The sequence below is a fragment of the Simochromis diagramma genome, unplaced genomic scaffold, assembly GCF_900408965.1.
Source record: "Simochromis diagramma unplaced genomic scaffold, fSimDia1.1 OVJJ01000685.1, whole genome shotgun sequence".
NCBI classification, from domain to species: Eukaryota; Metazoa; Chordata; class Actinopteri; order Cichliformes; family Cichlidae; genus Simochromis; species Simochromis diagramma.
The window spans coordinates 4,084,138-4,111,791 of record NW_024387477.1 but is presented as its reverse complement, the minus strand read 5'-3'; the positions used below and the strand labels follow the sequence as shown (position 1 = coordinate 4,111,791).

Sequence of the window (27,654 nt, the reverse complement as noted above, 5' to 3'; positions counted from 1 at the left end):
ATGCATTTTTAATACCTGGCCCCAATACCTGTTACCTGTTACATATCCCAGTAAATCCCCCCAGATCTGCCTACTTGCTATAAAACGCTTTTTCCTCATATCTCGCTTATGTAACCAAAAGCTGATGATTCCAGGAAAATATCTCATAAGCGACTTTCTAAAAGTATCTTTTCTGGAGGCCTAAGTCCCAGAGGAACCCCGGGGCAGAGGATGTTCTACACTGTCATGAATGTCATCGAGAGCCTCGGTCTGCTCCCCGCAGACTCGATTTGATGTTTCTGAACTCCTGGCCAAATATTACACGGCCTCTGCCCTACATTTCCAGTCCTATTTGGGTTGCTTTTACTTCTTAACAAAATATCACAGCTTGCGTGTTTGATGTGACTTTGTTTGAATGAAGGAGAGAGGAGGACTCTTTTCCTGCCATTTGCTTGATTGTGTGAGGAAAAGTTTTCGGATCTTTGGAAGCGCAGACCCAAAGCTGCCTTTACTAAGCCTTCTAAAGCACCATCTGGCAGCCAGGGCCCCTGTGTCACCCTACTCACCAAGATTACATTCTCCTCTGGCCCTCTATCCCTGTCCTCTCTCCTCCTCTCCTGTCCACTTTATATTCTTTTCCTCTTTCCTTTGCCAGAAAACACAAATGTAGCCGAGTGAGGGTTTTTTGTGTGTGACTGCAAAGCCTGGGCTGTTGTAGCCTAGGTTTTCTAAAATGAATAATGCACTGGCAATCAGTTGAGACTTAACAGGCAGAAATAATTTGCATGTATTATTTTAGTTTCAATATAATTGTGACCCATTTGGGCTGAAAAGAATTTCTCATTAAATTTCTTCCTAATATAAAAAACACTTGCCTGCTTGAATCCAAAGATTGTTGGCAGCCCACTGTGGTACAAATCTATTAATGGCTTCACCTGTTTGAATTTATATACATTGTTTAATTTGTGGTGTCATATTTGCAGAAAATCACTGCAACGCAGATTCTGATATCACCTCATAATGATGTCGCACATAGAAATGAGTACATGGCATCATCAGATTGTGAAGAACTAAAGCTGTTAACATCCAGCATAAATGTATGTACTTATGTGATGTGCAAAAATCTTGAGCCACCCCTTATTTTTTTATATTAGGAGAAGACTTTCTCATTAATATTTTTAAAAAAAATGATCTTGAGCAGTAGTTCGCCAGGCTTTCTGGAGATCTTTCTCCAGCTGCTTTTGTTTGCTCATTTTCAGTCCAGTCCTTGTATGTAATTAAAAATTATTATAATTAAGGCACAGTTGCAAAAACAAGCACATCATTTTTTCCCAAATCTTAAGCTGACTCTATGAAAAATGCCAAAGATAACACAGTTTGGCAGGCATAAAATACTGTTTTTCATCAACAAGGTAATTCCCAGAGAGCTATTAGCTGAAAACGTGGACTATGTTGGACAACTGGAAGCTAAAAAAAGTGTTAGGTCTAAAAAAATCTACAGAAAATGAACAGTATCTGAAAGTCATGTCCTTAAGAAACTGGGGGGGGAATCCATGAAAGACCTGACGCAGAACCTGTGAGATGCATCGGACCCTTCAGTTTGCCACATCCTTATCAGAAGTTGTCTCAGTGGAAGGGTGGCTGTTAAGAAGCCATTCTTAAGGAAGAGAAACAGGGAGAAAAGGCCGAGGCATGGCAAATTACACAAGAGCTGGGCTGAAAATCAGTGGCCCAGACCTGAGCATCGTTGAAGCGGTGTGGGATCATCTTGACAGAGAACCAGTCAATATCCAAAATATTGAATGGAATGTCCTTCAAAAAGTCTGGAAAACTATGCCTGAAGAGTACCTGAAACTTGAACACATCACAAGTGATGTGTTGAAGAATAAAGGTGGTCATTCCAACTACTGACTTTCATACTTGTTAGAATTACACAAACTCTGTTGTTGCCTTATATACATGTGTGTTTGCACGTTTCAATACATTTCCTGGCATAAGACTTTTTCACAGTACTGTATAGTGTGTTCTTAGACATCTAACTGACCAGCAGTTAGTTATTATTATGTATTATTTAATAAATAGCATTTGCTTTAGTCAACTGAATTAAAAAAGAACTGCATCTTTTGTAATTCAGTATCACTTTTATCTGGCATTTGTCATGTGAAGCAGAATCAGTCACCTTTGAAGAGAAGTGTTCACATTTTCTTCACAATTTCTCAATGCCTCGTCGTGTCCTTAGCTGCCACATTCTCAATGAAGTTGACAAAGTCCCACTTAAGTTTGAAGTCTTAAGCTAATTCACAACCCTAAGTGCGATTTGAGTACAAGTTGCCAACTCAAGTGCCCAGTGCTGGCTGGGAATGCACTTCATGTGGGTTTTTTTTTTCTCTTTTTTCCTTTAAACATTTAAAAATATTACAATTGCTAAAAACATCTACCTTCAGTATTTAGAGCTGTGAAAGCAGGGGAATCTGGCAGGACTCAAAGGACTCTAACTTACTGATGAATCAGATCCTGCTAAAAACTGAAGCGCCACTTTAAAAATCCTGCAGCATTACAGCAGCGCACTACAGTGGAGCCCTCACTTTTCCCTAAGCGTGTAATTTTTAATACTCAGGAGTGGTACAGTCAAAAATAACTTCCATTTTCCACATGCATTAGTTTAGACTAAACAGCACCTTCAGGTGATGGCACAAATGCATTTCCTGTCATTTTCCTGGGCCCTACATTGTCAGATTGAGCACAGCCTGGCTGTCTGATGAGATCATCGAGTGATGTATTATAGTAATACCAAGCAGATGTATATGCTACAATATCATATTGTCTCAGGAGGCAAATTAATTCTCTGGCTTCACACAAAAACAGTTTGAAATGTGGAAGAAGTCTAAATCTCTCGCATCCAGTTAATGCACATTTTCAGCTGCTGCCATGAACTGCATAAGATGTGAAAAAAATCACATCTTTTAATGTGTTAGTATAAAATGCAAAGCCCAATAAAGAGTAACGCCACATAAGGGAATAGAGTCGAGCCTCCTTAATTGTCTCAGTGAAACGGTAAAAGGAACGTGTTGCGCGAGAAACGGCGCTTCGTGAAAATCAAGAGCAAATTTTATTATTCAGAAACACATGCTAACTATTACATGCTCTGCATTTGTGCTGTGACAGTTCAGGCATTTTGGGAGATCAATAACCAGCAATGTGTCACAGAGGATGAAAAACCTGTCACGTCTTCAAAGAGCGATTCGACAGCACTCACACACTTATTATGGCGATATTTTTGTCAGATATGTATATATATCTGACAAAAACATGTGCATGCCCACATCCAAACAGTGGTTGCTAAAACAAATAAATCTTGAAAAATGCCGTTAAAGCTGGACAGATGGCACTGTGGCAATATTTTAAGGAAATGATTACAGGAGCTGTTTTTGTCTCGCCATTATCATTGTTACATTTCTGCCGCGACGTACATATATCTTATAAATATGAAACTTTCAAACGTACGAGTAATAATGTGATGTTTCAGTGGATATGACATAGCTTACTGGCTCACATATCTGCACAGAAGGCAGCAGTAATTTTGAGGAGATCAAAGCACCAACGTGATATCGGTGCCTGTGCACACATTTTTCTTATTCTGAAAATATTAACAATAAACCACTGCTCTATGTAACGCTATGAGATGTTTTTCAGGTGGAACGGTAACAGAGCTACATATTTCCGGAAACATGCCGGTGATAGAAAGCACAAAAAAAAGATTAATATTTTACTTTTCTCAGTGTTCATCTGCCAAGAGTCAATAAAATGTGTTTTGCGGTATTATCTGTGTAATACTTACACTTGAATAGGGAGGGCTGAGGTAATCTCCCCGGTGGACTACACTTCCAGATACTAAATTATTGCTGACATTTTGGCAGCAAATACAATTGAGGTCCGAGAATTCTGGCAGGGCAAACTCTTTACCCTCTGGTTTGAGGCTAATGTTACATTCATTGTCAATACAGCTGGACAGAGTCGGTCTTTTGGGACGGAGGATTTGCCTCGTTCGTGGAACCATGCTGCAACCGTATGGCACGAGCTGTCCCCCCTAAACAGTGCTAGCTGTCGTCCCAGCTGATGCACATTCATGAATTCACGCAGCCTGTTACGCACGCATGGGCGCATGCACGTATGGAAATGCATGCAAAGCAGCTTTATCTGAAGCCATACCCATACGTTAAGCTGACATGTGCGCGCGCATTGCATTTAATAAAACTGTAATTAGCCTGCTCAGTTATAGAAGACAGGCAGGAATGCGGAAGAAAGCAGCATGGAGGAAGAGATGGGGAGAGGGAGAGTTATAGTGAAAGAGAATGATAAATGATGGATTGAGAGCGCTCTCCCTAGACCCCGGGGTTAGCAGTGTGAGGGAGTTACAGCTGGCTAGCTCATTCCGTCCAGCCGCAGATCTCATAATAAACATCACATGGGTAGTTTGGGCTGGCGGGTGCAGATTAAGCCGGAGCTGTTAGCTCTTTAAAGACTGCTCAATGTTGCAGCCAGCCAAGAACCTATTTATAGGGCAGCTGGAAGTGTATCAAAGCAGGTAGGCAGGAAGGTGCAGGACAGAGATGGTTTTCAAGATGATTTATGGCTCTCAATCAGTGTAATAACAATAAACTGTCAACTAACACGCCACATTTATTTGTAATTTATGGTACTGTGCTTCTAATAAACCTCTGTTTATTTCTCCCCTGTCCATCCCTCCCCCTCGTCCCGGGCCTTCTGTTGTGTCTATCCTACGCAGAGCTTCCCAGCAGTCCGGGCGGCCAGTTCACGTTCCGTCCGCTGCCCCCACCTCCGCCGCCGCCCCACTCCTGCACTTGCGCCCGCCCGGCACCTTACACTCAAGTCAGCCTACAGAGGAAGACCATGCCAACTCGGTGCCAAGCCAGCCAGGGCGGCCAGGGGGCAGACACCAGCTCGAGCGCAGACCAGGCCCAGCTTCACAACAGCTGGGTGCTCAACAGCAACATCCCCCTAGAGACCAGGTAAGGGAATGCTTTTTTTTCTGGAGTTATTTTTAGCGCGGGCAAACACAGGGCTGCACTCCAAAAAGCTTTCAGTCCAGACTGGATGTCATTTTGTAATGAAATTCTTCAAGTGAAAATATCTTCAAGGCAAACCGCCCTCCCTCAGCATAATGTCACTTGATTAAAGACATTTCTTTAATCTCACAAATGAGGTTCATTAGATTAAAGAAAATTCTTTCATCAGGACTGTGACTTGGCAGACTTTCACAAAATTTCTTCGAAAAAAATCAGAGTATAATGATTAAGAATGAATGCTGGACTAAAGGATTTGTTAGGATGGGCATGTTTTGCACATGTTTGGAGGAATAAGTGGAACACCACGCAGGCCTCTGGGGTATTATTAAAGGACTTCCATCAAAGTAATCATGAAGCTTATTTGGAATTGTTTTTGTTCTCCTACCACACACACCACCGCATTTACTAGGGGACCTGCGTTTGTGTAAAAACAATCCAAAATGAAAGCAGAAATCCTCTTTTCAGGAACACATTGTAATTTCACTTTCAGCTTTAGTACCCCGAGAAATTGTTTTTCTGCCAAAATGCTCGGAGACAAGCCACTGGAAGTCGGTCCCATCAAACAGAATTAAGCATACGCTTACTGCATAGGTATTAATTGATCAGAGAATTATTTAGGAGATCCTCCTTTGTGCGGCTGCTTTTGAGAAGAAGGAGAAGCAAGGTGGAAAAGAATATGTTTGCATGTGTAATGAGCGGCTGGGCGCGGGATTCTGGTATATTATGCGCGAGGATGAGATTGGCAGGCTGCCACACCAGAAGAAGGGATTTTAATAAGTTATGCATTAGGCCATAATTAGATCTTACCTCATTTAAAGGGAAGGAAGAATAAAATTAGATTCAGTGACAATTTAAATTAATCATTGGCTAGACATGAGTATCAATGTAAAGGCTTGTCAGGAGTGCATTGTAATTACATTACTTATCGGTGAGCGTGTGAGCGCGCGTTAAATGAAAACTCACCACAAACAAAAAAATTCGGATCGTTCAAACAATATTTGATGAGCTCAAAGAACTTTTCTCCCAAAGTGAGATGTGATTATAAAAACACAATTTCCGCAGTGACTCACTATATTGGATGGTGACTTTTTTTCCTTTTTTTTTGTAAGAATACATTTTGCGCGTTTGGGACTTTCTAGTCAAATATGTTTTATTTGATAGTGCGCTATTAGTTCTGAACCATAAAATGTAATCATATTCATAGTCAATAGAATAGCGTCCATGCGTAACATAATTCAGATAATATTGGCTCTTTTCTATCTAGTTTTTGAAGAGAGAGCCCACAAAAAAAGATCCAACTCTTCACTGCTTAACTGTTTTGAGTTTGGATTTAATATTCAAGCGCCCTCTCTCCTCTCTCACATTCTCAGATACACTGCTAATCTAATGATTTCATATTTCTGCTTTTACCCTGGCAGCGCTATCGGCTCGATCTCCAGATTAAAGATTAATCAAGTATTTACAAACTTGACACGGGGGCTTATGCTGACAGCATTCTAAGTGATGCTGTGACCTTAATAAAAATGGCAAAACATGGATAACATCTCTTGTTGTCAAGTGTGCTTCCATTTTCCTCGACTTGCGCACTTGATGAATCAGTATTCAAATGTATTGACATTGCGTCAGCTGAGATTAAGATTGTTTGAAGTGTGCATAGATTTTCCTTTTCAGCAGCGCATCCGTTATGTTTCTGGAGAGGCCAGCTTGTGTAAGTGGAGGCTTGCGGATATGGATATTCAATCTATCTGACTGGCTCTCGCTGTGGGTGTGTTAAGGGGTACAAATGTTGGGACTGTAATAAATTGACTTGTGCCCTGCCTTCTCTCCTTCCTCTTATTGATAGGACGTGAGTGTACGTAAGTCACACACTGTGGGTGTGCACCAACACTGTGAAATCAGCTTCTGCATCGCACACCGCACATTGCCATGCACCTGTGAAAAAAGTCCTCCACCTACACAGGCAGACACACAGACAAAGACACACACTTATCCAGGTAGAGACAGCCCCTGGGCCTAGACTCCGACCTCCTGGAGAGCGGGAACTCTCATTTTCTTCCTGTCTCGGGGGAAATCTGCCCTCTGATATGAATTCAGAGCTTCCTGGGCGTCGCCCCTAGATATTGTCTGAGAAGATCAAAGGCGGAGGAGCCAGGAAGAACAGTGAAGCATTTTAAAAGCACCGAACAAGAAGAATAGAGTTCCACTTGCGTTGACAAATGCAATTTCTTCAGCTGGATTCTGATCCCTTTCGCTCTAATCCACCTTCAGCAGAGCAATAAAAGTGCCGCGGTCTTCTCGACCCGTGCGTTGGCCTCGAAAGTGTGAAAATGCTGTATTTGACATCTTTTTTGTGCGTGTTTGTCTTGCACGCCATTCTTCGAGTCGAGCTATGTGTCTCTCTCTATTTGTGTGGCTGTGTGTTTCTCGGGTTTATCTCTGGCCTTTCAGAGTTGAACTGCCATTGACCCGTAGGTGTGTAGCTGCTCTGTGCGCAGTCTCCTGTGTCCTCAATCTAGCTCACAGCCTTCAGCAGATGCTGGATGAGAAAGGAAAGGAGGCAGACAGTGAAGGATGGATGTCATCTGTCAGGCACTGGGCCACAATGGAGACACACAGAGAGAGAAACACAAAACAGGCATGGGTTTAAGATGACTGAGGCAATGCTTCCTCACATGCAGCACAAAAACCATAAATAACACAAGTTTACTGACAATATAAATATAAAAACAATATATAAATAAAATGTGTTGACATGTGTTTGTGTGACACGTGTTTCATATTTAATAGTTATCCCACTGTTTTTCCCATGTTGGTGAGAATTAACTTTGCAACTGACCAATCACTTGTTGTGATGTCATAGCTTTGCAATGTGGAGAAAAAAACGTCTTCTGGAATATGGTAGGCATTTAAGTATTTTCTTTATGTAGTTATACAATGTAATAAATATATTATCAAGTTGGGTTTACAAATTTGGCTTTCTCTTAATAGTTGAGCCATATTCCTGGCTAATTCTATTACTTAGCTAATTACCTACAAATTTAGCATTAGCCATATTCTTTGCTAATGCTAACGGCTCAGTTAGCATTAGCAAAGATTATGGCTAAACTATTAAGACACAGCACACATTTTCCATAAAATTGGATGTTTGGACTGAACATTATTAGTTATTTACAGACTATTTTGGTATGTATATGTAATATACATACACAAATATATGTATATGTAATAAGCAAATTTCCCACATGTGGGACTAATAAAGGTTATCTGTTATCTTATCTTATATGATAGATACCTGAGGGTTGTAAATATACTCATCTAAAGCAGTAGAATATCATATTAGTTATTTACATATAATAAAATGTACATCAGAAGCAATGATCCAAGGAGTAATACAAGGAATTAGGCAATAAATCAATAACAGGAGAATACAAACATTAATTGAACTTGGAAAAAAAAAAAGCAATCTAAGGCCAATGTAAGTCCTAGAGAAAAATCCATTAAAAATCTTGCACTGGGGCTCCACTTGTCCTTTTTCTTGACTGCTTTGATGCTGCAACAGCTGTGGCCACAGACTTGACGTTTGGCCAGTCGTATGTCCTCCCATCTGCCCCTTTGTTATGAACACAATATCTACTGGAGGTACTCACAAGAATTTTTTTGAGTCTGGTACAAATGCTCACCAAGTTCTCAAGGCTGAACTGACTGTGTTTTGAGAGATCGAAAGTCAAGGTCACCATCAACTCACATCCAGCGTGTCCTCTTGAATGCGAACACCTGGAAGACATATGTTGTTCTCCTGTTTTACTTTTCAATAAAGCTTATAGTTCTCAGTTGAAATTCAAAGTCCTTCATGGAGAAGTCCACTGTCGCCCCAGTTTTCTTGTTTTTAAGTAAAATGCGCCTGCAGGGCAGGATAACAGTTAAATGGATAAAGGAGATGGATGTAGTTTAGCCATGTGTGAGGACAGCGTTAGAGTCTGCAGTCCAGCGATGTTGTCAGTCTGTTGTCTGGCACCACTTTAATGGCCTGTCTTGTGAGGTCCCTTTAGAGACTGGTGTCCTGCCGGCAGCCTGTGACCTCGCACCTTTTACTGCATGGACAGAATAACACTCTGGCGAACTGCACATATCCCCCAACATATCGCACCAACAGCCAATATTAACCCCTGGAGAGCACACAGTAATCTGGAGCAATAATGCTGTCTGTGAATTGCAGGAGCTCAGAGATATTTTCTTGTTGTTTTCTTTGTTTGCTTGGAAAAACACACACACACACAGTGCAGAGAATAAGACAATGACTCATAGCTGTTTTCTCTTTCTGATGCTGTCTCATAGCCATCCTTTGTTTCCCACCACCAGCAGTCTTTATTCATTTTTTGATGGGATCCGGTACGGCCAGATCAAGCTGGAATCGCTTATAATTGCTTTACCCAGATATACTTTTCCACGTTGCATAATTTCCATTCCCTGCTTCTCATCTGACACCATCCAACCTTCGCCCCCCATTATCCAAACACAATATAGATGAAATGCTAGTTAGATTAATTGCCCCGCAGCTTAGTTTCCTATCATCAGTGACAATCTAACACACTCTTTTTCATAATGAGAATAAACCTCATCGTCGTTTAACGAATACAGCCGTATAACTTAAGTAGTCGCTTTGATGAGTCAAAAAAGGAATAGGTAAGTCATTGATCCTTGGCTGCCAGGGCTGTTTCATTCTCTTTCATATCAGTGCTGCTCTGCATTACAGTAGTGGCTCATAATGTTGCACCAGAGAGAGATACTTGGTCATATATGCCCTTTTTCAGCCTGTCAGCCTATACTTGTGTATTGCATAGCTGTTGCTTGCATGCAGTACATCCCAATACTGTCCGTTGTCTGATTGTTATAATGCAGTAACTGTGAATAATGTATGTGGTATACATTTGCCACAAAAATTGCCTGCTTTCCAGAACGCATTATAAATTACAAGTAGAATCCTAGCGCTTAGGGACTTCCTCAGACTACTCTTCTTCCTTGGATTTGGTTCCTGTATTAATTTTTGATGATGCTTTTCTTGGAAGTTTAACAGATTGCTTAGATTACAGGCACACAAATGGAGACAAACACGTAAGATATTAACAGTTTAGCTGAATTTCTTTTGCACAGCACTAAGTGCTTATTCTGGACAGGTTCAAAAAAGGACTGAGTGTTCATGCATGGGCAAAGTGGAACAGTCTGTCCTCTCTGTGATATGTGAAACCCGAGTCTGTATTCATCATTCAAAAAATAGTGGGAGAGGGGGTCTCTTCTAAAGTCCCCCACCTTGGGGGCTCTTTAAATGAGCTTCAGTCAGGCGTGCATCAGCGTGAGACTGAAATCCACCGAGTACAGATTTGCATGAATAGAATCAGAATATGATACTAGATACCTGAGAAAAATGATGTCTGCACATGTGCTAATTGGTGAAGCGTTGAAGCGCTGTCCTAGATAGGCCTGCATGGTTACTGTGATTGTTTCCAGCTGTGTACTGTAATCTGCTTTAGAAAAGCACCAACAGCGGTCCCAGAGGTAGGAGTTACTTTGCAGAGCGCCGAATGCAGAACAGCTCCTCGCTTGTAAGATTAGGGCAGCAATTAATACGGCGCTTGCTTAACCTGTCGCCTTGAAGAGCAACGGTCCAGTCATAGCTTAACCGTAGCTCTGCTTAGCAGAACTTTCAAGCTTTCTCCACTTGAATAGGTGATGTGTGAGGTACTGTAATTGGGGTGAAAAATACAGTATTTAAAAGCTATATGTTATAATAGTTTCATTCAGAATGTGTCTTAAAGTTTCAACTGAGAAAAGTCCAGATTTTCTTTTCTTTTACTATCAGTATGCTGTAGATCTCTGGTTTTAGCCCCATTAAAAAACAGGCTGTTTGAGTTTCTGTAGCTTTAAATGCACTACACTCTTCATTCAATGGCAGAGAGGAGCAGCATATAGGTGGCCACATGACAGATCAGCAAGTCTTGTTTCAAATTATACAAGATCAGGATTTTAACAGGGGACTGGCAACGGTTTGGAAGTGACTGCTGGGTAACATCTAGGCTTCTTCCCTCATCTGATAACTGAAAAAAGCCTTACTGGAAAGTTAGCTTTATTAATAGATTATATTTGAAACCAGACGGTGGGAGAAATGCAAAGAGATGGATGGTCTGAAAGGAGCCTGTAGCTAGCACAAAAAGATAATTGTACAGTTTTCAGATTGGTATTACATGGTAATGTCAGCCATATTAGACACAACATGTAAATGGTAAATGGCCTGTATTTGTTTAGCGCTTTACTTAGTCCCTAAGGACCCCAAAGCGCTTTACACTACATTCAGTCATTCACACATTCACACACAGGTGATGGCAAGCTACATTGTAGCCACAGCTGCCCTGGGGCGCACTGACAGAGGCGAGCACTAAACATGTATGTTTGTTTCATGTTGTTGGATGTTGTCATTGTAAATAAAAAGAAATGATGATCCTTTAGTTCTGTATGTATGAATCCATCCAGGCTTCTTAATCTGGCTCAGCTATTTGCGATACAATAAATGGTCATTTGGTTTCACTAGTTTTGGCATTTTGTGTCATTTTCAGTAATTATCAAATTTTTGTACTTTATCAAATGCAAAAAACCAAAATCCTCTAATAAAAAAGAACCCAAAAACCAAACTTGTCAAAAAACCTTTTTTTTAACAAGTAAAAATTCTGGTTTTGAACCAGAACTAACTACCAGAGCCAATGTTAGCTTAATTAGCTGGCTACAGTTGATTAAAATGAGTAATAGCTATCAGGTCAACTGCCATAATTAGCAGTTCCTGGCGAAAAATGAAAAGCATGATTTGTTTGCTTCTGGCTGGGGCCTAAAAGCCATTTTTTCCATGAACAAAAAAAAAATAGAATTTAGAGTAGTAATGTCCCGCTGTGATAACTGAAAATTGCACATGAGACCGCGAGAAAGCATAGCAACAGTAACTGAGGAAGGTAACGGTAAACGGCATTTTGCAATAACACCTTTTATGTATGTTTCTCCTGCAGACACTTCCTGTTCAAGCAGGGGTCTGGTTCGTCAGCTCTGCTGTCAGGGGCGGGGCAGGGATACCCCCTGACCTCTGGGACCGTGTACTCCCCTCCACCTCGGCCTCTGCCGCGCAGCAGCGTGACCAGACCACTGTTTACCTTCAACAAGCCTCACCGCTGCTGCAACTGGAAGTGCACAGCCTTGTCCGCGTCACTCCTCACTCTCACCCTGGCCCTGCTGCTCACTTACGTCATCGGTGAGTTGCCGTCACGCACCCAGCCCGTGTCATGAATGAGAATCACGAAGAGTTTCGCCTTCATTTGTTCTGAGTTTGGTGGAAAATTTACATTTTCAAAAGGGATTGTTAGAGGAGTTGGAAAATTGTGGGACTTGCCAAGAGAGTGCCTAATTAAATCATAAAAGGAAGCAATAAAAATACAGAAGCAAACTGTAGCCTTCTAACAGGGAACCTTACGCATGCACAATGTTTCTGTATTCAAAGGGTAATATAAATATAGGAACTTAAATAAAAGGAAAGAAAAAAAGAAAGGGCGATCGATATGGGATCAAAGCAGGCCTGCTGAAATTTTTGCTCTTACTTTGAAGCAGTATTGCATTGTCTTCACTCCGAAGGATATTCTAAATTGTAAATTAGCTGTTCTGGACCAAAGCTCACAAAACTAATATTTGAGGAATCCACACATGCAGTGACTTATTTGATGTTTTTCACACAGTCTCTCTCCCACACTCACACATACACACAGCTACACAAAGTTGCACAACCTTATTAAACTTCTCCCTTGGTGACTTTATTATATTAATCAATCCAGGTTTGTCTAAGCTTAGCACCTAATTGCCTGCACCTTTTCTTCTTTTTTTTTTTTTTTTACTGTTTACATATTTGTCGATTGTTTTTCCCCTTTAATGATTAATTAATTTGATTTTTCATTCGCTAAAAGCAAAGACTTTCTATTTAACCCCCACATTTTATTTCGGATTAATCACAACTTTGTAAATGTCATTACTGCACTTTGTTTTGGTTATTTTTCATCCCTTTTGTTTTGTATCGTTTTCACTATTAAACCAAGATAACCTAAAATTAATAAGCTCAACACCGGCTGCAGAACTGCGTACGCTGCACAAAGTACTAGTTCACAGATTTAACATATAAACTGTGCCTATATGTCCCCTCAAGACCATTAAGGTCTGCTCCTCAATCACTCCTGATCATCCTGCGGTTGAAGCTTATTTCAAAAGGAGCTTGTGTCTTTGATGCTGTGGTGCATCAAAACTCCCCAATGACCTCAGACATGAACATGAACTGTGACTGTTTTGAAGTCTAAGCTAAAGTCTTAGATAAGCTTTTCTGTCAAGCTTATGGAAACTGTTGATTTGTTGCTGTTGGACTGTTTCATGTAAATATTGTGAGTGTGTCTAGCATACATTTTTTGGGAATCTGTTTATTCGGTTTTAGTTTTAGTGTAAAAGTGCAACTTTTTGGTTTTAAATGTGCTACAAAAATAACATTTACTTACTTACACATGAAATATTAAATACGGTGTACTATTATAGATTAAACTAGACAACAGCAAGAGTTAAGCTATAAGTAGCAATAAGCAACAACCTATTTGAAATAACTATTAATATAAAAGTTCTTACATTTTGTCTTCTTGCATTAAATTTGATATTTTAGTCTCATCTTAAATTAGTTAAATTACATAAATTGTATTATTGTTTAGCGCCCAAAAACATGGCTGATTGCATTTCATCAAGTCTTCTGTTAGTTACAAAGGAAATAATGCGACTCTACTCTGCACTACCTTGTGAAAATTAATGTTTGCCAAATAAAAGTTCAACAGTAATTGCATCTGTGTGACGCTAAATGGAAATACGGGATCAGACTCAGTTCTGGAGAGGAATAAAAGTTGGAGAATTTAATAAATCAATAATCAACTTAGACGGGAAGGTGTAAAAATAGTGAAGTTAATAATTGAATTGTATTGTCACCGCAGGGCGTTTATTGGTCATACCTTTAATTCTAACGGAGTGCTGTTAAACTGCAGTTTTGTTAATTTTCCTTGTGCAAAGGATTTAAATGTTCTCATGAAAGCAGATCAAGTTCAGTTTTTATGACTGAAGCTATCTTTGCAGTAATTAGAGTCTTAAAAACTGGAAAGTTGTTGAGTAGGTCTGTGGTCTGGAAGATCATTAGCAGAGTTTGTCAAAGTCAAACACCAAATTTAATCATCGATCCCCTCCAATTGCTTCATCTCCCTGCTTAGCCTCAACCTTGGCCGGGCCCTCGACCGCAGCACATCGGCTCCCCTCCGCTGCCCCAAGTGCAGATATCCCAACCCTCCACCCAGCTAGTTCATTTCCCTCCTGTGGTGGTGCTCAAGGTCACGCTGGAGCAGGGCGGGGGGTTTGCATTAATCACACACACACACACACACACACACACACACACACACACACACACACACACACACACACACACACACACACATCACAGACAGACATCACACATACACAAGCGAATCCATGCAGATTAATCCCCAGGCTGAACCATGCTATTCCATTAATGTCCCAGCCCCGGTAATTAGTGCATTAGTGAGGAGTGTGAGTGATGACTCGGAGACGACATCACCTTTTAATTGGTGTCATGCTCCGCTCCTGTTTGGCAGTGATTGATCTCCGTGTTGACGTCACCATGGCAACCGCACCAAGACGTATGGGATGTAAGCACAGATGATATGTTAGCCTGTAAATCAAAGGCATTCAAATTGCAAGATTAAAGTGGTCATGGACTTAATGTCTTTGTCTAGGGGGAGAGGTTGAGACACAGGCCACAGGATGATTAGGTTCTCTCATTACATAATGATTCAGTAATTTTAATGAATTAATTAACAGCCACTGACAGGAAGAGGGGAAGAAAAAAAATGTCCCAGTGCACTTTCTCATCTTCATCGAAATACTCGCCGTGCTGACTTTTGCCCGTTTATTGATTTCAAATCGCTTCTTCTCATTATCATAATATAATCCAGAATGAAATGAGTTCACTCTGCTTTGAAAATGAAGTCATGTTTGTCTTTAGTTTAGCTTTTCACAATATGATCAGTGCCTGCCGTATCCAGTATCCAGTTGTCAGACTTATGTTATATCTATTTATTAGTTTTACATGTTGAGCATGTTTCTCAGCCAAATTATTTTTACCTTTTTCACTCACTAAATGCAGAAACTATCTCTGACAGCCAACAGAAACAATGTGGATAACTGATGAGTCATTTAGGTGAATTGAAGTCAAGCGAGATGTCAAACATACTGACAGTCTTTGCTTTTCTTCCGGTTTTATGTAGGTTGACTTGAAAAACTAACATTTATTTATTTTGCTTTATTTTTCCAATTCATTCATTTACTTGTTTTGGCTCTTCAAACCATTTGCGGATTAATAAGAAGGTAGATTCATGGATGCCCCACATACTTTTTCTTTTCCTTATCCTGCAGTAGGTAAAATGTTGTGTGTATATCTTCTGCAGTTTTATTCCACAGACACTGCTGATTATTTGCAGGATATGAACATGACATATTCCTTTACAGGCGTGCCAAGCTGGAGCCTAACATTTCAGAGCGTTGGAGATGGTTCCTCCCCTCGGTGGAAATCGTTTTAACGCAGCTGTCAGTTTTGGCTCAATCTTCGTCTTTTTTTCATGACTCTCGGCCAAACCTTACACTGCTTTCCACAGTGCTTCGGCGTGTAACTAAGCTTGTAACTGATCCCGCGTGCTCTGTGAGGACGCGGAGTGGACGAACAGTTTAACGGTCAGCGCCGTCCTGCCAGCGGTTTCTTAACAGCTGGGAAGCCGTTCCTAACACCCTTCGAAAACCATCGTCTTTATTGTCTCTAAAGCTCTGTGTGTAAGTTATGTGACTTTGTTTATTAATTTGAAGCAAAGTAACCCACCAAATAATGAAGCAATAATATTGTATTTCAAATTAAGAATTCCAATTAGCACAACAATAGGACGATGCATGATTGCGGAGATAATGCTGTGCCTAAGTGATTGCGGTGTGTGCCCCCTGTTGTGATTAGCTAAGGCAGCCATCCTCTCTTCCTTTACTGCCCTCTCTCCTCTCCTCCCATACCCCCTGGTGTTGCAGGGGCTGCGAATAGCTTTGTTAATTTGTTTATCCCCCAACGCGCCCCTCCCTCCCCAAGTCATAGCTTGTTATTAAGCACAACACGGCCATCAGATATGAGAGGCAGGCATTATGATAGTGAAAGGGGCATTTAAGGAGAGATAGAGGACAGATTAAGATTGCATCTGTAATCTTGAAGAATATTGCTACTGACAACACTACCCGTAACTCATTTTTCTATTTTGAGCCTCATTTAAGCCTGCGTTAAAAAAGAAGAAGAAGAAAAAAAAAACTACCTACCATTGCTTTATCATGCTGTCAGAAAAAGCTAATTAGAGTATTTTCTGCATTAATGAATGTCTTGCTGTTTTAAATGGTTACAATCCTCAGTTGCTCAATCAAATATGAGAGAGGGTGGGATGTTTCACTTGTGAATGATAATCATCTCTATGGCAACAGGGAGAAGCTTCTGATTCAGGTGAAATGAGCAAGTCAGCAGCACCCTGCAATCAAATAATCACCTTCAAATCACATTTGGTCCCACAGACACACACACACGCATGCATGCACAAAGACACAGCGTGCACTTTCAGCTATGATCGTCTTTGTGGTTCTGCTGTGCAGTATGTGTCGCTTTGGGGTTTTTGGTTCCATAAAGAGCCAAATGACTTGTTAGTGGCTTTAAGTTTATTACATTCATGTCTTTTTTTCCTTTGCGCAAATCTACTTTCACAGTTTGATGGCAAATCCGAGCATCTGCCCTTAAACGTTGCATATTAATCAGAGAGGTCAAACACAGTGCAGTTTCCAACTGTGCTTAAAAGAAAAAACATGTGTTTATTAGAGCTAATGATTATTTCCATTAAGATAAAGCCACAGATTATTGTCTTAATTTGATTTTCCAGAGCCTAAGGTAATGCCTTCCAGTGAATGGCTTCTTCCAAATCTCCAAATATATTCTGCTCACAGGAATAAAAGGCAAAGTAGCACACCAGTCTCGGAGGCTGGAACAAGCAAATGTTTGGCAGCTGTGCTTGAAAACTTCTCATGATTAATCAGTTCTCCATTGTCAGCTCCAATGTTTATGTACACGGTGCTGAAATTGTTTTTCACTTCAGTTAAAGTTGACAACAAAATGAACTGATAACGTTTTTTTTTTATTTGTAAAGATTAATGAAATTCATGTTTTGGTTTCGTATTCCTAAATGTGATAAATTGGTGATTTAAATCATTTTTCTGTTGCACAAAACAAGCAATTTCACACTCTTGACACTCTGATAAATCAATTGCTATCAGAAAATCAACAGATACATTTATAATTTTTTTTAAAAAGTATCTTAATTTTATGTATAATATAACACATGGTATGTTTGACAGCTTCAAACTGAGGCAGGGCTTTTAGGTTCTTCACTCTCAATGTGGATTTCTCCTCTAAATGTCCTAGCAGGCCTGTCTGTCTCAAAGCTCCGAGCTGATTACAGCTTATCATAAATGAAGTGCTTGTTCTAGTCTATGTTGTTGACCTCCCTGGCTTCCAAGTTGGGCAACTGCAAATGTGATTTGAGGAGAACATTATGCAACAAAAACAGTGGAGGAAATTGACTTGATTAACAGTCCTGTGCAAAAGTCTCAAGCCACTCCTCATTTCTTTACCTGCCCATTTTCAGAGCAATGTTGTTTTTTTGGTTTTTGTTATGCTTTGCGAACACTGACCCACGAATCACTAAAGCATAAAAAACTAAATCAAGGGATAAACCACTGCTGTGTCTACATTTAACAGACAGACTTTGTTAGGAGCAGACTGACATAAAATCCCCTTTTTTCCCCCAGGATAACACAGTGGTGCAGGCATAAAACAATTTTTTGCACCAACAAGTGCAAATAGCTTCCAGAGAGCTATTAGATGAAAACTTTGGCATGGTGTGCAGTGCGTCCTTAAAAAAACTGAGGAAACCGGACAAGTGGAGGACAAAAGACAACGTGGCAGACTTAAAGGGCTATCTTGAGCAAAGGAACAGTATGTGAAAGTCATGTCCTTAAGAAACAGGGGAAAAAAATCCAGCAAAGACCTGACAGAGGAGCTGAAAGATGCATCTGGCCCTTCAGTTGATCCATCTACTGTTCAGTGAAGCCTCATCAGTAATGGTCTCAGTGGCATTGTTGTTGTGAAGAAGCTGTTCTTGAGGAAGGGAAACAGGGAGAAAAGGCTGTTGTAGCCAAATTACACAAGAACTGGACTAAAAGTCAGTGTCTGATGGAGTCATGAATCCAGATTTTACTTTATTTAGTTGTCAATTTGTATGGAAAAGGTCAGGAGAGAAGTACAGCAGCGAGTGTCTACAGCCATCTGTAAAACACAGTGGAGGCTGTGTCATTATTTGGGGCTGAATTTCAGTCAGTTGTGTTGAGGTTTGAGTTATGAACACAGAAACTACAGTCAGATTTTCATCCATCACACAATACCATCTGGTAATGGGAACGCTATCAGTGATGGATTGGCCTCCCCAGATGCCAGACCTCGACAGTATTATAGCAATGTGAGATCATCTTGACAGAGAATGTAGCAAAATGCAGCTGAAATCCAAAAAAGAGCTTTGAATATTATTCAGTAAGCCTCCATTTATCAATATTATCATTTTCTTGGCTGTTTCCTGTCTAAAACCTTTTAAAAACAGATAAAAGACACAAATCTGCATTCGTATTATTCTAATTTTTTGTTTATAGCAATTATCTCCAAATTGTAGATATATGCAGATCACAGTTCATAAACTGAAATGAAATCAAAGCTAGAATTTGTCAAAAAAGTCTAATGTGTTGTCTGCTGCTGTTTTTATATACAATGCCTAAAAATGTAGCAGCTGATGTTACAATCAAGGCGAAATAATTTTTACTCTTTAAGCTGCTTCATCTGCTTTCACAGTGTGACAGAAGACGTTAGGGTATAGACACTGCAGTTACCGACTGCTGTCACGATTGCTGAGCTAATGTGAGCCAAACAAAGAGCATCTACTGGCTATGAATGATTTACAAATCATGTCTGAGATCATTAACCAATAATCTAATATCTAGCTTATCTAGGAAGACTAAGAAAAACTTTCGTACAAAACAAACAAATCTCCATTACAGTTTCCAGCCTATCTGATACAAGCCCCACAAACCTACCAGTGGGGCTTGTTATATATTTTTTTAAAACACATAAATCCATATCGATGTTTAACCCCAGAAAAGTGAAACGTTTGACAAAGACAGATTTATTTGTATCAAAATGACTCATTTAGTACAAATGTTGTAACAGACATTTAAAAGAAGTGACTATTAATTATAAATCATTCATAATTTTTAATGAACATTCATCAGTCCTGTGTTCCAGTGGAATATTGTGTTACGTGAAGTAATGTTTTTATAATTAGAAAACCAAAAAAATCCCAATTATGCAAAAAACTGTTGCACTGATTAAGGAAGCAATAAATTTGGTTATTTGAGTGTGTGTAGCAACAGCCTCTGTGGGTTTGATTATAGCCTGAAAATGGCCATAAAAAAGAAAACAACAGAAAAATAACAACAACTTTGTTTCGAAACTCGTCAGAATAATCGTTCTGTAAAAAAACGAGGGCTATACCTCGTGGGGAAAATGCCATAAAAAACATTAGGTTGTAGGCTGCTACCTTCACAGAACAGCACCAGCTGGTCTTAAAATGAATAAAAGAAATGTGAGCAAGAGGACAAGTACATAAGGGTCTGTAGTTTCAGAAGGGGTAACCGCACATAGGAGCTGGCAGCTGCATTAAATGGCACCAGTCTCAAAATGACCAGTTAGGAGGCAACTCCAGCATGCTTACCTTTGAGGCAGAGATGTTGTACATGTGACTGACCACTGAATGGAAACTATTAGGATGGGGGGTGAAAGAGAACCAGTGTTGGATATAAGAACATATGAGGGAGGTGTTCAGATTAAAAATAAGAACATTTGTAGGATCAAGTAAGATGTTGGAGGAGTGCTCATTAGGGTTGTTTGGGTGGTGCTAAGCGGGAGTGTTCTGGAAGATAACTGAGAAGCTGAACCAAGAAGGCTAATACTCTATTTTCCAACCCCGTGCCATGCCCTGTGGACGTCTATCAGTCACAGCCAGTTCCCTCGTAAACAGGTCAATGACCTCTCAACCGCATCCCAACTGCAAAAGCATCAACCACGCTTAATGCGTACACAGTAATGAACATGATGCAGAGTAGAAACGAACACAATCTCATTTGCCTTTAGAACCTGATTGATCCCGTCTCTGTGTAGGGAATAATTAATAGTTGTGAATAATGATGATGTTACCTCTGTTGTACCGACTATGTAAATGTGCATGACTCTCTCGCTTTGAAGACGCTCGTGGATGGATCCTGCTGCCGTCTGACGCCGCAGCTATTAAATAAACTCCGCAGACGGGCACAGCTCTAAGCAACAAACACAACTTCAGCTCTTGATAATGTTTTATCGAAGCACTTTTATTATACTTTCTAGACATGCGAGCGAGTCTCTCACCACTCACTGGTATGACTTTTTTACGGACATTTCAGTTTGTAATAGATGTGAAATTGCGGAGCAAAGTGAATGAGGCAAGAAATGTGGAAAAAGCCTGCTGTTCAGACCTGGAAGAAAAAAAAATAATGTTAAATTTTACAAGTTTTTTTTTTTGTCGTAAAGGCTTTCTTATTTAGCATGAGATTAGTTTGGGCAGTATGAAAGCGCGACACAGACATTGAAAGAGTTTGACGCCTGCCAGAAGCATGAGAATTGGCCATTGTGCAAAAAGTCAAGGTTGATTTTTTTTCTCCTCTTGGTGAATTTTATTCTCCCCACCTAAAGCCACTTGGACCCTTTACATCGTCAGACCCCACAGCTTGAGCCCCAGTAAGCCTGTGCTTTAAAACAGTGGTGGCTCCGTACTTTCTAAGAGCTGATCAGAAACAAAGTCAGGTGGTCTCTGCCTGTGATGGAGTGGCCAGCACAATCTCTCTAACTCTCAACCCTGTTGAGCTGTTTGGGGAGGCAGCATGACCGTGTGATATGTGAGAAGTGTCCAACTGCCTGTCAAACCAGTTCGTGGGAAGCACTTCAGGAAACATTAGGTGAATACCAAAGATTTGCAAAGTTCTATCTGCTGACACGTGACTTCGTTTGATAACAAAAACACATTTTTAAGGACAAAATTTCTATTTTATTTTATTTTATTCCAACCTTGTCATCGTGTTCAGTATAATTCTTTGTCACCTTGCATAAAAGTTAGATTTTTCAAATAAAAACATTTTGAGTGACTTCAAACCTACATAAAAGATTTTTTGTAATGTCCCAGACATTGGTGACAGACTAAAAGTGGCTGTTATAGGAGCTAGAGCACTTGCAGTGCTTTAATAAATTACCTTATGTCTGGTCAAAAAGTTCCTGTGGTGTTTTTAAAATGTAGAAAAGTAACAAAGCTAGTGACAAAGAATGTAACAGAAATAGAGTCAGAATCTTTATTTTCATCGCACAAAAGGTACAGCGAAAATGAATGCAGCCCCATTCAGAGTGCATGAATAACATTGTGTGTGCTTTTATCGTTACTGATTGCACAGTTATTCAGAAGTATAGAGTTGGAGGTAGATCTAGGCTGGATATACAGAAACTATATAAAATGTAGTCAATATGTAAAAGTTAAACTGAATGGATGTGCATGGGACCTTTAGGCCTCTCCTGCCTGTCCATCCATTTTCTTCTACTTATTGAGTCATAAGGGGTCACACGGGGTGGCTATCCCAGCTGTCACAGGACATGAGGCAGGGTACTGCCTGGACAGGCCACCAATCAGGACTAACACATAGAGACAAACCACCACTCCCACTCAAAGTCACACCTATGGCCAGTTTCTGTTCACCAACCCCAAGCATCTCTTTGGAATGTGGGAGGAAAATGGTTTACCAGGGAATACTCACATAAATACATTCAACCTAAACCTTCTTGCTGTGAAGTAACAGTGCTGACCAGCACACCACTTGTGATTCCTGAAAGTTGAATATTATTTGGAAGTGTTTAGACATGATAGTTCCTATCACAGACACGGTTTCTCAGAGACTGAAAAGAGAAAGGCTTTCCCAGCTTGGACACAATGCTTGGTAGCTTTGTTCTTTTTCAACACTAGTGCTCTGGGCTCTCGTTTAACTTGTCACAGTTTAATAGCGAACATAGCAAACACAGAAACGTGAACAAAGGACCTCACTTTGGTATGGAGCTGAGAAAACATGAAAACTGGTATTGCTAGTGAAGAAAATATTTAGCATTCCTTGCTTTACCTAAGATATTTTCTCCTGTTGTGACAACAAGGCCCTCTTCTTCCTACCAACAGCCAAACACAGGGCCTGCATGTTGCACAGTTAACTGGTATGAACGGTAATAGAAGTGAACTTATTAAGAAATGTTTAATTTTACTAGTTAATACTAAAATATTGAAAGTCCATGGCCTGATTTTCAGCGTACATATAGAAAGGACAAAGAAGCAAAGACTTTGAATAAATCCATCTACAAGACATAAATAAAAGGATGGTCCAAGTCTAAATGGGAAGAGCTCAACTGTGCTGATTCACTCAGCTGAGGGTCTCCTACTTTTATTCCATCTGAACTGAACCCTATATGCAATCAGACAGCACAGTCTTCCAGCCACTGCGCAGCATGCTGTGCTAAGCAGTCAGTGCAAAAATGCTTCATGGATTTTGAACCTTCAGTGACATGAGCTACTGAAATAATCGGCAGATGGACAAAAGCTGGGGAAAAAAAATCACCGCAAGACTGTGGAGGCAGTACTAATGAGGTCTTTTTAAAAATACTGCATTGCAATGCATTCGTTAGCTTACAGAAACTAGTGTGTAGCAGTAATGACCTCAATAAAGTGAGCAGTTTGCATGAAGAGGTTTGCAGTCTGTTCTGATAGCAGGTGGTGGGCAGTAGGCCAGAGATTGTGTATAGAGGTAACGTTAGAGGGTCAGCTCAGTCTGGTGATGGCTGTCGGGACGAAGCCGTTGAGGTGCTGAGTTGGCGTAGCTCTAATGAAATGTTACCTTCCCCCGAAGGAAAGCTTCTGAACAGGTGGTTGCCTGTTTGTCTGGGATCAGCGGCGATCCTCTTCATTGTGTGGCTCTGTCATGGAGGGCAACTGGCAACCAATTATCTACTCAGCAATGCTGAGTGGGTAAGATTGGCTGCTACAGCTTGTTTCCAGTAGTGCCGGGAAAGTAGAATCCTTTCTATTCGGAGTGTTCTGGCTGAGAGCGGTTAAGGTGGACACAAAAAATGCTGTCACACACATAGCGACTCAATCACAGTACAGCAGCTAACGCAGAGGTGCTCTGTGCTGATGTTGGCTTTATCCTTTTTGTCCCGACAGATGTTTTCAAGCATATTTATCTCAGATTTACAGGACAGTCACTTTACTGTATATGCTGTGAGCTAATGACTCATTAGTTAATTAAAAAATATGTATTTATTCAGATTTTGAAGAGTAAAAACATTATTTTTTAGCACAAATACATGTATTCATACAATTTGCTGTATTTTAGCCATGCATTTCAGTTATTTATTTATTTCTAGGCATACAGAACGATGCATAATGGTGTGTAACTGGCAGCACATTTGTAGATCCTTCTCATTTCTCTCTTTGCTTTGCAATTAATGGAACTAAAGTCTGCTTGCTTACTACGGTCTATCGTGCTCGGTGTTCTTTTGTGTGAATGGAGACCAATTCAGGCTGAATATTGGTTTAAACTGTATTATTGCCTAAATAATGATCCTTAAATACTCGTCCTTGACGAGTCCAAACGTGTGTGTGTGTGTGTGTGTGTGTTTGTATGTGCAAGACGGTGCATGTGTGACTTTGTAATTGGATTCTGTGTGTTTCCGTGCATGTGAGCACGCGCCTCACCTCCAGCTTCTTTCAGCCAGCTGCTTCATGCCTCATTGGGGTTTGTATTGATTGTTCCAGTTTCTCTTTGTTTTCAGTCCTCTATTTTGGTCGTCTGATGCAGCTCTAAGAAACCCGCTGGCCTTTGCTAAAACTACCCTAACAGCTACAGGAGCCTTTGGTAAAATTGCTTTAAATGGGTAGACAGACTGTGGTCAGAAAGCTCTGAATGGTGAGAGAGCCCTTTGGTAAAATGTCTCCAGAAGGTCAGAGAAACTGCAATAAAATAGCCTCAATAGCTCCAACGGTACACTGGGCGAGTTCACACACGTGCACGATAGGCACCGCGCGGCAACTCACACACACGCATTTCCTTATCTTCCCGATCCTCTCTATCACACACACAAATGTAGGCATGCACCCACGCTGCAAACCAGCAGAGATGGAGCTCGTATGTGACCGGCGGTGCTGCGTCGCTGTTTGTCTGCAGCATTTCAGCTCGCAGCGGTTGTAGATGGTGGCTGCCAGAGGGAAATGTAACATGGCGGCAATCCCCTGCTCATTGAGTAATATCCTGCCCGCCGTAACATTACTCAGCTTTCAGTAAGAGACCAGATCAGTGAGACAGCTAGTGGGAGACAGATGGAGAGAGATGGGGGGACTCTGACAGAAAGAGAGAGGAGGCGTGATGGGAAATGAAAGAACAACAGAGAAATGCGTGAAGAAGAAAGCTGCGATCTGTTGGACTTGGTGTACTGTCGCAACCATGACTAACTAGATAAGTGTGACAGCGAGTTTTACTGGTAAATAAACACCGGCGTGTACAGCAAATCTCATCATTGAAGACGCGTGAAGTGTGTCACCACCTCCGCTCTTCCTTTATCCTTCTTTCCGTCATTTCATCCCTTTATCCGAGCGAGACGTCCCATTTCAGATTAGCAAGGTCAAACCAATGATGAGTCCTGAGGTTTATACCGGTTAAAAAATTGCGGCAATGAGCCTCTGCTCATGCTCTCTCACACACCCACGAAAGACAGTCCGTCATGCATGCAAAAAGCACACAGTTAAACAGTCTTGACAGTGGCATTAGTAGCTTTCAAGGAGTTTGTGGAGGGGAGTAAGAAAAACACTTTAGCACCTCTCGTCTGTCAGAGTGAAGCGAGGGTCGACAGGCGAAAATGCGGCAGGGCACGCGGACCCCCGGGCTCTTAGTCTCTACTCTAACGTTGACTTAGACACAGATTTGTTTTATTGGCTCTGAAGTCCCTCTCCTTCACTCTCCTTCACACTTGTTTTTTCCCCATTTGTCTCTCCTCTTTTTTACTCCCCCCCCGCCTCTCTTTCTCCCATCCCTCAGAAGTCTTGGCTTAGCTAGAGGCTGACACAGCCATGCAGAACTTGGATGAGCAATTGCCTTTACTGTACATGCTAAACTACGCACTAAATCGAATGACTGATGTGCTTGAAAGTGTTTGCTGCTGGGCAAAGCCGGCTGTAGTCTTTGGTTGTCAGACAGAATATAGTCGGTGGTTAGCCATGTCTACGAGCGAAAAAGGACTTGGCAATCAGGCCTGGATGTGTTTCCACTTGTGTGAGGGTATTGATAAATCATTTTTAACTGACTGCAGTGCTACCTTGGCTGTAATGCTTATCGATAAGGCAGTATATTCACAGTCAATCACCCCCCATTGTGCCCCACAGCTCTGCCCAGGACTGATACAAATACTTGATAACGATATCTGGTTTACTTCAGTGGTTAAAGAGGAATGAACACATGCATGCTCACATGCACATCTCCCACTTTCTCCCACCACAAGTGTGAAATCTAATCGTCATCGGAGCACACAATCATTTTTTATCTAATCTGGAGACACATACATGCCTGACAACAAGAACGAATGCTGCATGCTAGCATTGTCGCCATGTCGACCACCTGAAATGGTTTGTCTCCTATGTAATCTGTACATCTTTGCGTTTTAGCCGCTAATGTGAGAAAGCTTATGATGCTGCTGCTATCTCAGTGAGCCTCACTTTGCTACTAAATTTCCACCAGCTTGAATTCTTCTCTGTTCTCTCATTTCTCTCCACGGTAGTTTAAGAAAACCTGAAAAAGCCACATCAAGTACCTCCTTCTTTTAATAGTGAACTGTCTGTTTCTCGCTCCCTCCACCCCACGCTCTTCTCTTCAGCTTTCCTCATCCTCCGCACACATCTCGGCGGGGTAGCCGACAGCGAGGGTACAGCACAGAACCCCCCTCACAGCGGTACCGTCCTATTACCTCTGGCAGTCATCTCACTGTCACACTGATCAATGATTCATGTGTGCGCGCGCCTCAGCCTGTTAGCTCACTGCACTGCTGCTCATCGCTGGCACTGTGCTGCTGCCGACGCCGCTGCTCCTTCACCAGTTATAATGACTGGACTAACTCAGAGTCCTCTCACTAACGTGTGCCTTCGCCAAAGCACAAGAGAGAAAGATGGACGCTGAGAGGGATGGATAGACAGGCAGGAGGAAAAGAGAGCAAGAATGAAGGGTCAGGCTGAGCACATGCTGCTCGCATAACTGGCTGCACACTGTGTGGAAGTGAGTCTGTGAGAGCGTCTCTGTATTTTAAATGGAAAGAGGTGCCGGTGTCTCTCTAGATGAAATTCTTGCCACTCAGTAGCCATCTTTGAAATGTCTCCAGGCAGTTATGTGGACTAACAAGTTCAGATTCTTGTGGGGGGGTTCTATTATATAAATACTTTTACAACAGTGGATGAGTATGTTACACATGGCCAGAGTCTGAAATCATGAGGTCAGTATATCTGTACATGTATTCCTCGTGATTTGAAAGCACAGGCTTCGGCTCTCTGTTCAGTTTTTTTTCTACTCTTGGCTCTACGTAGTTTAAACTCCAGTGCATTTCCTAAACATGCTACAGACACTGCTCTGCTGCATTTTAGCTCAGCAGCACTTCCCACCCTTTTGTTTCTAAGAGGCAGGAAATCGGAAGAAACTCAGTCAAAGGGAGAATCTGCACAAAGGGAAAGGAGTTAAACAGGCAGTGAATTAATGGACTGGACTGATGCCTTGTTTAAAACAAATAAGAAATGTATGGGGCTAAGCTAAGCTAAGCTAATTAGCAGCTAGCTGTACCTGCATATTTACTGTACATATTGCCCTGCCAAGAAAGCAAGCTTATTTTCTAAAACATCAAGTGAAGGTTTAAATGTTCTACATGGTTTTGTGGGAAAAATTATTTTCTATTAAGTTAATTCTCCTTTTGATCTAATAAAGAAATGCGAACAATAAAAATATCAAGGTGTCACAAAGGGCCTATATTAAACACTCCGTTACTTGTTTATCCAACATTGTTTGAGGGGGTTGTAGTTGACTTTTTTTCTTATATTTCCTCAGGAGACTGCATGTCCTTTTATCATCACAGATAAGAACTAACACCACAGTTCATTTGACGATATAATCCAGATTCTCCAAGGTCTCTGTGATTTTCTAGAGTGTA

General features: G+C 41.0%; 1 protein-coding gene across 2 annotated transcripts in view; it reads left to right on the top strand.

The window, feature by feature from the left end:
• The window catches only part of tenm1 (teneurin transmembrane protein 1), a 191,096-nt gene that overhangs the window by 60,306 nt on the left and 103,136 nt on the right, over positions 1–27,654 (top strand). For both annotated transcript variants that reach the window (XM_040015589.1, XM_040015590.1), the window contains exons 4-5: positions 4,766–5,009; positions 12,116–12,354. In XM_040015589.1, coding sequence (XP_039871523.1) covers positions 4,766–5,009; positions 12,116–12,354 — 483 coding nt within the window. The remainder of the gene's footprint in view (positions 1–4,765; positions 5,010–12,115; positions 12,355–27,654) is intronic.